Source organism: Palaemon carinicauda, chromosome 20, assembly GCF_036898095.1.
Source record: "Palaemon carinicauda isolate YSFRI2023 chromosome 20, ASM3689809v2, whole genome shotgun sequence".
NCBI lineage: Eukaryota > Metazoa > Arthropoda > Malacostraca > Decapoda > Palaemonidae > Palaemon > Palaemon carinicauda.
The window spans coordinates 72,112,161-72,126,750 of record NC_090744.1 but is presented as its reverse complement, the minus strand read 5'-3'; the positions used below and the strand labels follow the sequence as shown (position 1 = coordinate 72,126,750).

Sequence of the window (14,590 nt, the reverse complement as noted above, 5' to 3'; positions counted from 1 at the left end):
ACAGGGGAAGGAAAAGGTTGAGGGGCATGGGGAGAGGAAAAATCCACAGAGCGAGAAGAACTCCTCCTATCTCTCTCCTTCTCTAACCTACGTGTATATCTGAGGAATTCATTAAAATCGAATTCCGAAAGCCCAGCACATTCCCCACATCGATCTTCCAATTGACAGGATTTTCCCCTACAATTGGAACATACGGTGTGAGGATCTATAGAGGCCTTCGGAAGACGCCTATTACAAGTCCTAACACTACACTGCCTGTATTTAGGAACTTGGGAATGGTCAGACATCTTGAATTTAGAGGTAGTCAAGGGGGAATTCCAAAATAAAGCAAAGATCGTTAACCAATGAATCAAATTAATTCCAAAAGCTTGCTAAGCTAAGGATAAAGCTTCCTGAACAGCGAAGGCTAAATTTCAGAGCAAATACATCACCAAAACGTGAACAAAAGACTCCAAAATCAACAGCGTATCCATGTAGGTCTTGCCGGCGGCACGACAGAGGAAAAATTGAGGTCTTGTTGACAAGAAGTACTTGAGTACCTGACCACAGATGGCGCTGTTGTGTACACCCCCACCTGGATAGCGATCGCTGGCGTATCCCGACCGTAGATTTCTGTCGGGCAACGGAGTTGACAGCTACATGATCATCGGGTAAGATTAATATTGAAAAAACAAATATAATGTTCAATTGAGTAACCAAAAAAAATTCTAATAATCAACTCTTTACTGATTAGAATTATGCCAAGTAATTTTTATATAAAGTACTATACTGTTTTTAATAAATGAGGTGCATTTGCACTCACTCACTGAGGTGCTCTTTTAACTCGGGAAGAGTATCGTACTAGCTGATAGGTTGCAAGTACTGTATTTGGCTGAATAGCATCATTGTTTCCAAATAATTACCAAGTAATTTGAATGGAAACTAATTTACTAAACTAAATTTCTCCCTCAGATATATGTTTTGCCAATATATAATGTTAACAAATAAAGAGATTATAAAGTATTGCATTGTGATTGTAAGTCTAAATTTAATAACAACAACCGCTGAAGTCAACGATAGGAACTTTTTTTCAGGTGCACACTGCACAATTTTGCCACTTTTCCCATATTTTAACACAAATCAGGTTGAATTACACTAAGCATAAGAAAAAACATATTACAAGCTTTCTTTGAATATCAAAAGCGACTAAAAACATGAAATTCATAAAACTCGCTATTGATAAAAACTAGCGGGGAGATAAAAGGAACAGCTTACTGTATTGTCAAATATGGGCAGGAATGTACAGTAGATTGCTCCTTTTACCTCCCCATAAGTTTTCACCTATAGCAAGTTTTATTAATTCTATGATTTTAATAGATTCTGGTATTTAAAGAAAGTTTGTTTCTTATGCTTTGTGTAATTTATCTCAATTTGTGTTAAAATATGTGAAAAGTTACAAAACTATGCATCCTAAAACAAGCTCCTGTTGTTGACTTCAGTGAGTGTTGTTATTAAATTTACTTACTATCATAATCCTTTATAATCTTTTTAATCGTTAACATTATCTATTGACATAACATATATCTGAGGGAAAAATTTGGGTTAGTAAATAAGTTTCGATTCACATTACATAGTAATTACTTGGAAACAATGATTCTATTCAGAGAAAATACTAGCAACCAATAAACTAGTATTAACCTATTCTGAGCTAAAAGGGCACCCAAGTGAGTGAGTGCAAATGTACCTCGGTTAAAAAAACAGTATAGCTCACCTCTTATGCTATATGGTAGAGTACTTTATAAGAAACATAAATGAATGTAGTACCTAGAAAAAATTTCAACACTAAAAAATATCTTAATTGCACTCCCCAGTTTCTAGCTGAGAGAGAGAGAGAGAGAGAGAGAGAGAGAGAGAGAGAGAGAGAGAGAGAGAGAGAGAGAGACAAAGCAATTATCTAGGCACTTATTCATTTAATTACTGAAAACCCCAATTAATATTATCCTTTCATAATGAACATGGAAAACTTTACATGAACAACCCCCTTACACCACTGGTTATTCACAGAGGCAAAACGGTCCTTCTTTCTAGTACCTAGCCCGTTAACTTAGAATGTAAACCACCCAGAGGAAATATTTTATAATTTTAAGAAAAAAATCTTCTTTTTCCAATGATAAAAATACCCAAACTGTCCCACTTATTCTCATTCTTATCAAACTTATAAATTTTTGAGAAACAAAATAAGTTTCAATGTGGCTTTGGTAAGATTACTTTACTTCACAAACATCAGTATTCAAAGGATAAGATTTTTTTTTACAAAAGATTTCTATTCTCAGAAATCCTTGAACATTTAATTAGACTAAGAAATTTCATGGATCAAATATGACACATGATGTTCCAAATAACATTTCATATTCACATCACATAAATACACATTACATATAAAATAGATCAGAGATTCTGAGTTCTAGCAGTGTTGTTCGTTACTCTTAAACAGATTCTACTTATTTCAAGACTAGAAAACCACATTGATGTGATATCATTTACAGTTGTCTCTGTGTGGCAAACTATCGATAGTACTATGCTAAAGTTGTTAGCAGTAAACCTCTGGCCCCACCTGAATAGCTTTCTTCCTTTCTGTATTTCTTTTTTTCATTAAATATAAAAATTCTTAAAATTTACTTTGTTTCGAGTTTCACTTCATTTAAGAACAAATCTTTTGGCCAAGCCCAAGGATAGTACAATACAATATTTATCAGACTTGTCATTTTCATGGGATAGAAGACATTATCAATTGAAATTTGCATTGCCTTGTATATTCAATATGAAATTCTTGGGATAAAAAGACTTTTCTCCAACATTGCACTTCAAAATGTGGAACTAGCTCAATGTTAAGGAAGAATGCATTCCAGGTACTGGTGTAACAATTCTAGAATCCTTTTCTGATCTATAATATATTTTTTTATGAGAATGTGATTAATTAATGTCTTCCTCCAGTGAGATATATCTATCAATGTGCTATCAAAAACATATATAATCAAGGTAATCATAGATAACTAGGTATACTTGGACACTGCATTTACACCAAATCACTAAAAGGCTAACTTACTCAAAATTTCATCACCATGAACCAAATTATATTTCTTACTAGCTCAAGTAAAAAACAATAATACTGTATATTCAGAAAATTCAAAGGCATGAAAAGTCTACATATTTATAAACATAATACAGTATTACTATACAGTACTTATAATGAGCACTTTTAAAAATAAAAACAATACTACTTTCAGAATTAGAATCCTATGGATTTCTACCAAACATGAATATAAACAATTTAAAAAATTTACTGCACCATCAAGAATCATGGCACTAGCCAACTCCCACAATCTCTAACATAAGAGTCATAAACGTCATAGGTAATCTCAAAGTAGGTACGATTAACTTCCATAAACTGCATACAGAAACAAAATAAAAACTTTTATGTATTTTGAAATTTATCCAAGAGGTCTAGGATTTTGTCTTGCTCCTCTGCTTGCTCCTCTGTATTGGAATCTCCCAAATTACTGGCATACTCTGCAAGGAAAATTATAAACTGAATTTTATTGGCATGCAAGTCACTGGTACATCAATGGTAATAACCATGCAGCAAAACTATACCAAATATGGAGATACAAGGAAAAGAGGTCTATAAACATATGCAGAGTAAACCTATGTTCCCAAAACAAAAATCTCAAAATGCATCTGAATATAAAGATATTAAAAAAAAAATGAATTGACTACTAGATGACATTTTTCATATAAATTTAATGCAAGGCTCCCCTCAGTTGGCCAGGGATAATTTAAAAACTATACTTGATTATATCTAATTTGATAAAAACTATGAAGTTCTTAAAATGAGCTCCATAGAATTGAATCAAGAGATGTTGAACAAATTCAAATTGGCTACCTTGGATTCAAGTCATGCTGCCTATTTCTTACTCGATAAAATTCATCTAAATTACATGGGACTTCTGTGGACAAGAAATTTAAAAAGGAATTTACCTCTCATTATATTCTTGATTGTCTTAACTGATGCATTTCGTAAATTCAGAATTTTCAAGACTCTCCTTTTAATGGATGGTGGTCCTGTAGCACAAACATCAAGCATAATATAGTCTACGAGCTGAAGTGTGAAGAGGCCCCCATCTAGTCGTCTTATGTATAATTCATCTTCACTTAAATTTTCAGCCTGTAAAATTAAAGAAAAAATTGATTACCCAAAAAAATAAAGCATTATTAAGCTTGGTACTGCTGTGTGGTACAGAATGTAATCTACTGTATACCCAGAAGCCGACCAAGCTTTAAAATTCCTCCCCATTTCCGCCTCCCTCTAGGATTTTTAACGAAAGTGGACATTAATTAAAAGCATTCTACGTTATCCCTGTAATCGTCCAAAGAATAATTTTTCCATTTCTTCGTATCCTTATTCTCAGTACATGCAGAGTACTTCTGAAATATTTTTTCAGAAAAGGGCCAGTATATTTGGTTGCTTATCTGGTCACCCTAAGGTATCCTTTTTTAAGGTACCAAGGTATCCTTTTTTAAGGTACCCTGTCACTAGAAATAAGAAAAAAAAATATCCAAAAATACCATTTCTTTGGCATCCTTTAAATTATAGGTCTGGTTCATGAAAAACCCAAACAAAGATTTTCTGCTTGAAGTATCACCAAAATGTTATGATATTCTGTATCAACATTTTTAAGTCAGGTGATATGCACTGGGACCAGTGAGATAATTCAGCACTGTCAAGAATATCTAATCATGTTTAAAATATACTGTAGAATCTGATTAAAATATTATTAAAAAAGGCACATTGATAAATTATGGCATACCATTCATACATTTACAAAAATCAGTTAGAAAAAATGTTATTTTCATTAGTAAAATAAATTTTTTAATATACTTACCCGATGATCATGTAGCTGTCAGCTCTGCTGCCCGACAGAAAAAACCTACGGGCGGAATACGCCAGCGATCGCTATACAGGTGGGGGTGTACATCAACAGCGCCATCTGTCAAGTAGGTACTCAAGTACACGATGTCAACACAGAACCAATTTTCTCCTCTGTCCACTGGGTCTCTATTGGGGAGGAAGGGTGGGTCCTTTAATTTATGATCATCGGGTAAGTATATTCAAAAATTTATTTTACTAATGAAAATAAAATTTTTCAATATTAAACTTACCCGATGATCATATAGCTGATTCACACCCAGGGGGGTGGGTAGAGACCAGCAATACATGTTGACATTATTATGAGCTAAGTATTCCGTATTTCATTTTAGCAGTTATTCAAAATAACAAACATAAAATAAATAAGTACCTGGTAAGGAAGTCGACTTGAACAATTACTCTGCCTTTTTAAGTACGTCTTCCTTACTGAGCCTCGCGATCCTCATAGGATGCTGAGCGACTCCTAGGAGCTGAAGTATCAAGGGTTGCAACCCATACTAAAGGTCCTCATCAAAACCTCTAATCTAGGCGCTTCTCAAGAAATGACTTTGACCACCCGCCAAATCAAGTAGGATGCGAAAGGCTTCTTAGCCTTCCGGACAACCCAAAAACAATAATAAAACATTTCAAGAGAAAGATTAAAAAGGTTATGGAATTAGGGAATTGTAGTGGTCGAGCCCTCACCACTACTGCACTCGTTGCTACGAATGGTCCCAGAGTGTAGCAGTTCTCGTAAAGAGACTGGACATTCTTAAGATAAAAGACGCGAACACTGATTTGCTTTTCCAATAGGTTGCGTCGAATATACTTTGCAGAGATCTATTTTGTTTAAAGGCCACGGAAGTTGCGACAGCTCTAACTTCGTGTGTCCTTACCTTCAGCAAAGCTTGGACTTCCTCATTCAGATGGGAATGAGCTTCTCGTATTAACAGTCTGATAAAATAGGATAAAGCATTCTCTGACATAGGCAAAGATGGATTCTTAACCGAACACCATAAAGCTTCAGACGGGCCTCGTAAAGGTTTTTAAATAGAACTTAAGAGCTCTTACAGGACATAATACTCTTTCTAGTTCATTTCCAACCATACGATAAGTTTGGAATATCGAACGATATTGGTCAAGGCCGAGAAGGCAGCTCGTGTTTGGCTAGAAAACCAAGTTGTAGAACATGTAGCCGTTTCGGATGAGAATCCGATGTTCTTGCTGAAGGCATGAATCTCACTGACTCTTTTAGCTGTGGTTAAGCATATCAGGAAAAGAGTCTTAAAGGTGAGATCTTTCAGGGAGGCTGATTGAAGCGGTTCGAACCTGTCTGACATAAGGAATCTTAGTACCACGTCTAAATTCCAACCAGGTGTAACCAAACGACGCTCCTTCGTGGTCTCAAAAGACTTAAGGAGGTCCTGTAGATCTTTATTGTGGGAAAGATCTAAGCCTCTGTGACGGAAGACTGATGCCAACATGCTTCTGTAACCCTTGATAGTGGGAGCTGAAAGAGATCGTTCTTTCCTCAGATATAAGAGAAAGTCAGCTATTTGAGTTACAGAGGTACTGGTCGAGGATACGGATACTGACTTGCACCAGTTTCGGAAGATTTCCCACTTCGATTGGTAGATTCTAAGGGTGGATGTTCTCCTTGCTCTAGCAAACGCTCTGGTTGCCTCCTTCGAAAAGCCTCTAGCTCTCGAGAGTCTTTCGATAGTCTGAAGGCAGTCAGACGAAGAGCATGGAGGCCTTGGTGTACCTTCTTTACGCGTGGCTGACGTAGAAGGTCCACCCTTAGGGGAAGTGTTCTGGGAACGTCTACTAGCCATCGAAGTACCTCGGTGAGTCATTCTCTCGCGGGCCAGAGGGAAGCAACTAAGCGTCAACCTTGTCCCTTCGTGAGAGGCGAACTTCTGCAGTACCTTGTTGACAATCTTGAACGGAGGGAATGCATATAGATCTAGATGTGACCAATCTAGTAGAAAGGCATCTATATGAACTACTGCTGGGTCCGGGATAGGTGAGCAAACTATTGGGAGCCTCTTGGTCATCGAGGTTGCGAAGAGATCTATGGTTGGCTGGCCCCAGGTGGCCCAAAGTCTCTTGCATACATCCTTGTGGAGGGTCCATTCTGTTGGAATTATTTGTCCCTTCCGACTGAGACAATCTGCTATGACATTCAAGTTGCCTTGGATGAACCTCGTTACTAGTGAAAAGTCTAGACCTGTTGACCAGGTGAGGAGGTCCCTTGCGATCTCGTACCATGTCAGAGAGTAGGTCCCTCCTTGCTTGGAGATGTACGTCAAAGTCGTGTGTTGTCCGAGTTCACCTCCACCACTTTGCCTTGAAGGAGAGACCTGAAGCTTTTCCAGGTCAGACGTACTGCCAGTAGCTTCTTGCAGTTGAAATGCATTGTCCTTTGACTCGAGTTCCATAATCCCGAGCATTCCCTACCGTCTAATGTCGCACCCCAGCCTACGTCCGATGCGTCCGAGAAGAGAACGTGGTTGGGAGTCTGAACAGTCAGGGGAAGACCCTTTCTAAGGTTGAAAAAGTCCTTTCACCAAGTCAGACCAGACTTTATCTTTCCGGAAACCGGAATCGAGACCGCTTCTAGCGTCTTGTCCTTTTTCCAGTGGAAAGCTAGATGGTATAGAAGAGGACGGAGGTGTAGTCTTCCTAGTGACACAAAATGAACCACGGATGACAGTGTCCTAACCAGACTCATCCACAGCCTGACAGGGCAGCGTTCCTTCTTCAGCATCTTCTGGATGGATAGCAGGGCTGGGGGTTGATCGTCTTGTTCAGCAACGTCCTCATCAGAGGGTTCCTCATCCGAAACTGATGAGGAAACAGCAACGGAGTGGGCAACGTCTGACTCGCTGAATCCGGTCGCACTGGTGGATGCGTGACGGAGCCGGACGCAATATCATGGTACTGCTGCAAAGTCTGTGAACTGTCAACCATGGGGACGCGAGGAAGAACAGCGTCAACCCGAAACTGTCTAGACTGTCTGGGTTGTGCAGTCAACACCCTACCGGGTTGCTGAGGTTGACGCACTGCGTCACAACAAGTCACCTCTGCTGGTTGTTGAACGTCTTCCTAGTGACACACTGAACGTCAACAACCACCTCCGAGCGTCGCTTAACGTCAACGTGCGACTGGCAACCCACACTGGGTCGCATCGGTGGAGGAACCACCTCAACTGGCGGACGCGAGTAAGATACCTCAGCGTCAACAGGGCGCACAACCAACCGGTAGGAAGGTTGTTGGCCAGAAGGTTCTTCTCCGTATTAAGTCCTCTATCAAGGACACAAGCTTGGACTGCATGTCTTGCAGCAAAGCCCAGGGTCTACGGGAGCAGGTGTGGCAACAGACGGGGTTAGCGACTGAAGCGGAGCCATTTACCATCCCTGGAAGCCTTGTTATGTGTGACATAATAGTACAGCAAAACTTCAAAGGCTCGACAAAAGTTGAGAAGTTGACCTGTAAACAACTGGAGCGTCTCCTGGCTATGCGCCTGGCCGAGTCTACCAGAATTGAGAAGTCTACCTGGGCAGAGGCATGAACTCCCAAGCTGAGAACTTCTCTCGTGTCCTATCAGACTCTCGCTCTATAAGCCAGATAAAAAGAAGGGAAATCAAAAGGCTGTATCCCTAAAACTCCTCCTGGTGCAAAAACCAGTCGCCTAGCCGACGTAACGCTCTCTAGGAGAGCGAGAGAGCACTAGCTTAACAACAACGGCTTCGAAGTAGCTAGGCCTAGTGTAAGTTCTGACGTGAGGCGAACGAGGAGCAGCAGTTACAAGAGGACATACAGCACTGGTGCATAAGTAGCAGACCAGAAGGCAACGTTATGTAACTGCTTGACAGTCTGTGAGCTGGCAACAACCAAAGCTGTGTGGGGAAGCCTCAACTCCTGACTGACTAGTCTGCTGCGGGCGAGTGGCGGTAACCACAGTGGGTTGCGGAGGCTGACGCACCGTGTCAAAACACGGCAGCTTAACTCCACCCTCCTGTTGTTGTGGTAGCACACGCACGTCAACGGAGTGCTCCGTGCATCTGTGGGAGTCAGCATGCGTCTGGCAGGGACGACTGCGCATGGGTGGAGGAGCTCTCACAGCCAGAGTGTGGGAGCAGGCAGCCGCAGCGTCTGCTGGGCGCACAACCGTGGCAGGTTGTAGGCAAACGGGTGCATCGTCAACCTTCTCCGCAGTCGGAGTGTGGGAGCAGGCAGCCTCAGCGTGAGCTGGGCGCACAACCGTGGCAGGTTGTAGGCTAACGGGTGCAGCGTTAACTTTCTCCGCACGAAACTCCTGCATAACCGCAGCTAACTGAGTCTGCATAGACTGCAGTAAAGACCACTTAGGATCTACAAAAGCGGCAACAGACGGAGCTACTGTCCGTTGTGACTGAGGGTCTAAAACAGCGGGTGCGGCAACAGACGGAGTTACTGCCTGTTGCGGTACCACCTTGCCTCTCTTGGGAGGTGTGCAGTCGTCGGATGACTGCAGCGAGTCCGAACTGACCCAGTGGCTACACCTGGGCCGTTGGACTTGCGCGGAAGGGACCGACTTGCACTTAATAAGCTGCGAGACCTTGGTCCAAGGTTTCTTACGAGAAACCTCTTCCGCAGACGAGAAGTAAATGGGCTCTCTCGTCTTTGTGTGGGTGGGGCGATCTTGGGTAGATACGCCCGAAACCACGGAGGGAAAAACGTCTGTTCGTTGATCAAGGCCTGAGGAACCCATAAGTCGTTCGACATTACTTCTCCCCTGGGCTTGGGAGCTTGCAAGAGGTCCCGGACTAGGTGAACGACAGGCACGAACAGACGAACCCTCGGACGCAACACTGTAACACTTTGCGCATATCACTTTATCACTTTGATTTTCTGTTTTGCACTTACTTCACTGAAATCGAAACTTTTACTGATTTCTAACTGAAACACGCAATCCTACCCTTCATTAAAAGGTAGTAATTGCGAAAACAGTCGTATAATGCAACAGAAAACATATATAAAGATAAAGAATTCAGTGGCTGGGAAAGAGACTAAACACTAGATCAAATAAACTACGTTTACAATCTCTCACCGCACATAGCCTGGGAACAAGAATAAAACCCTAGAAACGTTTTACCTTCTTCCCCTACAGCGACTAGGGAGGAGAGAAAAACGAGAACAACGTTACCCGCTTGAACGAAACGTTTTTTCTCCTCTCTCTCCCTCCGTCTCTATCTCTCTCTTTCTCTCTAGATTTCGCACCTGAGAGAAGAGCCCAATTATATATCGTCAAAACATGATATTTGCTAAAGGAAAAAAACTGAAAGGTTTTCCAAATAAAAAGTTCCTTTAATTTAGAATTTAAACCATTTAAGCTAAGAAAGAATGAACGAAACGCTAGAATCGGTTTACCCTTACTGCAAAGTGAAACCGTGATACACTCTCTCTCTATCGTAACGATAGAGCGCATGTTGAACGTCCTGAACGCCAACAACTGCATAGACTAAAAACTAAACGTTAGTTCATCTTTGAAAACAGTACGAGACTATCAAAGAAATTCTTTCATAAAACATTAAATTTAAAAAGTTTTAAATTCTTAAAAGGTTAAATACGATATAACGGGCTCAACGTTGATTAACTTCGGTTCCAAGTCAGGACCGCCTACTATCAGGAAAGGTCGCATATAAACAAAACAAAAAAATTTATTTCTATATGTTTATAATAAAAGGAAAGTTAATCGAAGAGGCCTAATAAAGGCGGAGAGATATAAAATATAGATCTACAACGTGTTAAGCAAAATTACTAAAAACCTAAACACACTTCCGTCTAAGGGAAGGGTCGGCCATTTAAAAGTGAAAGAGAGTCCATACTCTCTTTGTCACCATAATTAAAACTATCCAAAACGAGTTCAAGTTTTGAAATGAAGATAAAACCCCTGCACAGCGAAAGCTCAAAACTGAAATAGTGTACTTCACCAAAAAGTTGTGAAAACAAATCCAGTTAGTAACAGCGTATTTAGTAGGTCTTGCCAGTGGCACGACAGAGAGAAAATTGGTTCTGTGTTGACATCGAGTACTTGAGTACCTACTTGACAGATGGCGCTGTTGATGTACACCCCCACCTGTATAGCAATCGCTGGCGTATTCCGCCCGTAGGTTTTTTCTGTCGGGCAGCAGAGCTGACAGCTATATGATCATCGGGTAAGTTTAATATTGAAAAAATTATCTTCACTAAAAACAGGTCTCATGCAGATACCGAAGGGCATCTACATAAACATTCCCTTCTAAAATTTCAGTGATGGATTTATCATCAAGATAATAGTTCCAGCGATGATCAACAAATTTTCAGCAGCACACCAGCATGTGCTCAACAGACTGTACCCTTTCAATTTATTTATTGGGATATTGACAGTTGTCACAGAGCTATCACTAGCCCTGTACCCGCTGTGATGATGTTACCACTTTTCATTGCAAGCTGTATTCTGCTATGGTGTTTGTCCATGGTAACAGCCAGTGTGAGGGGAGTGAAGAAAGTTATTTAAGCTGGTAGCAAAGCATATACTTAGCTTCTGGTAACAATCTTATTGCATGGCTATTTGCCTAAAAAATGAGAGTTAAAATGGCGTAAAGAATATCTACAAAGGGTAAACAATTGACTGCCTCTATTACCAGTAAAGTGTATACTCCCATAGGCAATGAATTGTTAGGCTCTAGAATCTGTGGGCTTATGAGCTGCTATAAGAGTCTTGGATGCTAAAGCTGGCATCAAAGTAGAAGTCTTGACCATGTTACCAAAATCTTTGTTCACTGATAAAGAACAAGAAAGAGAAGAACTAAAATCCTCTTCCAAAGAAGGACAAGGCTCTCTTTTGCTTGTAATAGCTGGCTCAAATTAGGGCACAGCATGGGATTGAAAAATCAGGACAGATTGCATAAACTGCATCACAGTAGCCTTCAAGTAAAAAATGAAGATGCTTTACACTTCTTTCAACCTACCGGAACTCTACTCAAACTCTGATCTTAGCTTATCTGAATCAACCTTCTCTCAAACTCTCTTAAACCAATCTCCATCATTATCACTAACCTTACCAACTTCTCTGGTATTCCTCTCTTTCTTAAACTTGCCTTTAAAAGATACACAAAAAAAAAGAAAAAATAAACTTTTCTGTTTCCTTTTAAGTATTTTTCTTGAACTTGCTTTACTATAAAAATAGCATTTACTGTGCTCTTTCCTCTCATAAACCCAAACTGATTCTTATGTATATTTACCAAATCACTTAACTTTCCTTCTGCTATTCTTTCTAGCATCTTGAATACAAGTTCTAAAACAGAATTATTCCTCTGCAGTTTCCACAGTTTAACATGTCTCCTTTGTTTATACCATCTAATCATCCAACTATCTTCTCGGTCCCTTTGCATTTCCTCTACCTCCCAGATACAGTATCTACCAATAGCGTGCGCACCCACTCAGCCCCGATTTCTCAATAAAGTATCCCAACCAAACAGCGTTGTGGTAGCGTAATCAAAATGCCCTTGCCTGGCAATCTGTTTGACTTGGGTTCGACATTAGCTCAAGCCTGATAATTTCTAGTACTGTAGTGTCTACAACCTCACCATCCTAGCAAAGGGATGAGGAGGGGTGGGGAACTTATAAATCCATTTACAAAGTCACCAACAACCATTGCCTTGCCCTCCCTGGTCCTAGCTAGATGGAAAGGGGACTTGGACTCTGATCATATGTATATGGTCAGTCTCTGGGACATTGTCCTGTCCCTTGCTTATGCTGTTCATGAACAGTTTTTAAACCTTTAAATAAGTATTTACATTTGATCCAAGTGTAGTTGATATTGCTTCCTGCAATAAACTAAACAAGTACTACAATTATGAAGGGTTATTGAAATGTAATTCATTTTGCTTAGGGAAAAATAACAGCCCTAGAGGAAAATAAGGAGAGCACGAATGGAAACTAATAGTTTTAAAAAAGGAATGATATTAACTAATAGCATGGATGAGGTGTAGTAACTGGAGAAGATGGAAAGCTCATATTAATGCAACCAGATGGGTCATATGCTTACATTTGCACATATTTCATTTCTTTTCTTATTACTGTAGATAAATAATGATGAATATCGGGTAACTCTAACAGATAATAATGTGGTAATTATCCTCCTGATGACAGTGATGTTAATCGTTAACACTAATGATGGTAGTGACTTATATTTAGAAAAAAAAAAAAAAAAAAAAAAAGACAGTGACTTGTAGGTTTAGAGCATGGAAACAAAGTTATTTTGATAATTACTTCAAACTTTGAAACCTTTTTGTTTCTTGGCAATTTTTTTTTTCTCTAAAAGACCACTGAAAGACAATTTTATATATAAAAATTTGGGAAGATAAAATTTTCATATCATTCCAATTTGCTATACAATATATGCTGTATTATTTTATCAATAAATTTTCATATCTTTTCATGTTTGAATAAAAAAAATCAGATATTACTAAAAAAAATCAGATATTATTAAAAAAAAAAAGGATTTTAATAAAGTAATAAGATTTCTTATTTCTAAACTCGACTGATTTTCATACTTCTTATTCTCCAAAAGTTCACTTTAACCGACCTTTACCCGTAAAATCTTGAGATTTTCCCATTTTCTTCCCTTCAATAAAAATATGGTCAGCCCCACTCTTCGCAAGGTTTAGGTAACAGAGACAGCTACGAAAAGTGCATATATATGGTGCCCTAGGGTGGGATAACTTCTAACCTAACCTAAAAACTCAATGCCTATTCCCTACGGTTGGATAATTAACACACTAAGTACTGCATAATATTGGTTTTACTGGGTCTTTTATCACAGTTTACATAGTTTTGATTAAATAAATACATACTGAAATTAGAAACCCAAAAATAACTCTTAAATAACTAATAAAAACATTACATAATAGGCCATTTTATTTACCTATGATGTGGGGTTCCGAGGCTGGCAATGAATAGCCTCATTCAGTACCGAGTCGGCAGTATTTTGAAGTCATATATTTTAAACAGTACTGTATGGCTTTCCTATACAAATTACAGGGTATATTAAAACATTATTTTGGTTTAGTACACGATATATAAAAACTTTATTTTTTATTTTCCTTGTGGGTTTTCAAATGTACGTTAGGTTCCTTAATCGTCAATGAATAGCCTAACTTTCTGTTATTGGTCAGAAATATTTTCTCATCATCATCATCATCCCTTACTACGCCTATTGATGCAAAGGGCCTTGGTTAGATTTCGCTAGTCGCCTCTATCTTGAACTTTTAATTCAACACTTCTCCATTCATCATCTCCTACTTCGTGCTTCATAGTCCTTAGCCAAGTAGGTCTGAGTCTTCCAGCTCTTCCAGTGCCTTGTGGAGCCCAGCTGAACGATTGGTGAACTAATCTCTCTTGGGGAGTACGAAGAGCATGCCCAAACCATCTCAGTCATTATAGATTTTCTTTACAAAGATTGATATTTGTGTAGTACAGAGCATATAAACTGTCCCCCCCCCTTTCTCTCTCTCATTACTGCTGGGTAATGAAATAGAATGTGTGGACCAGGAGGAAGATGTCGGTATTATTATCAACAAGTATTTAGAGTTCACCAAACAAAGCATAAAAGCT

General features: G+C 39.3%; 1 protein-coding gene across 1 annotated transcript in view; it reads right to left on the bottom strand.

Annotated features, from left to right (window-relative positions):
* Nucleotides 1-621: 621 nt before the first annotated feature.
* The window catches only part of LOC137614307 (beta-catenin-like protein 1), a 259,883-nt gene continuing 245,914 nt past the window's right edge, over nt 622-14,590 (bottom strand). The window contains exons 10-11 of the mRNA XM_068344059.1: nt 4,018-4,204; nt 622-3,549 (exon numbers count right to left, since the gene is read on the bottom strand). Coding sequence (XP_068200160.1) covers nt 3,455-3,549; nt 4,018-4,204 — 282 coding nt within the window. The 3' untranslated portion in view covers nt 622-3,454. The remainder of the gene's footprint in view (nt 3,550-4,017; nt 4,205-14,590) is intronic.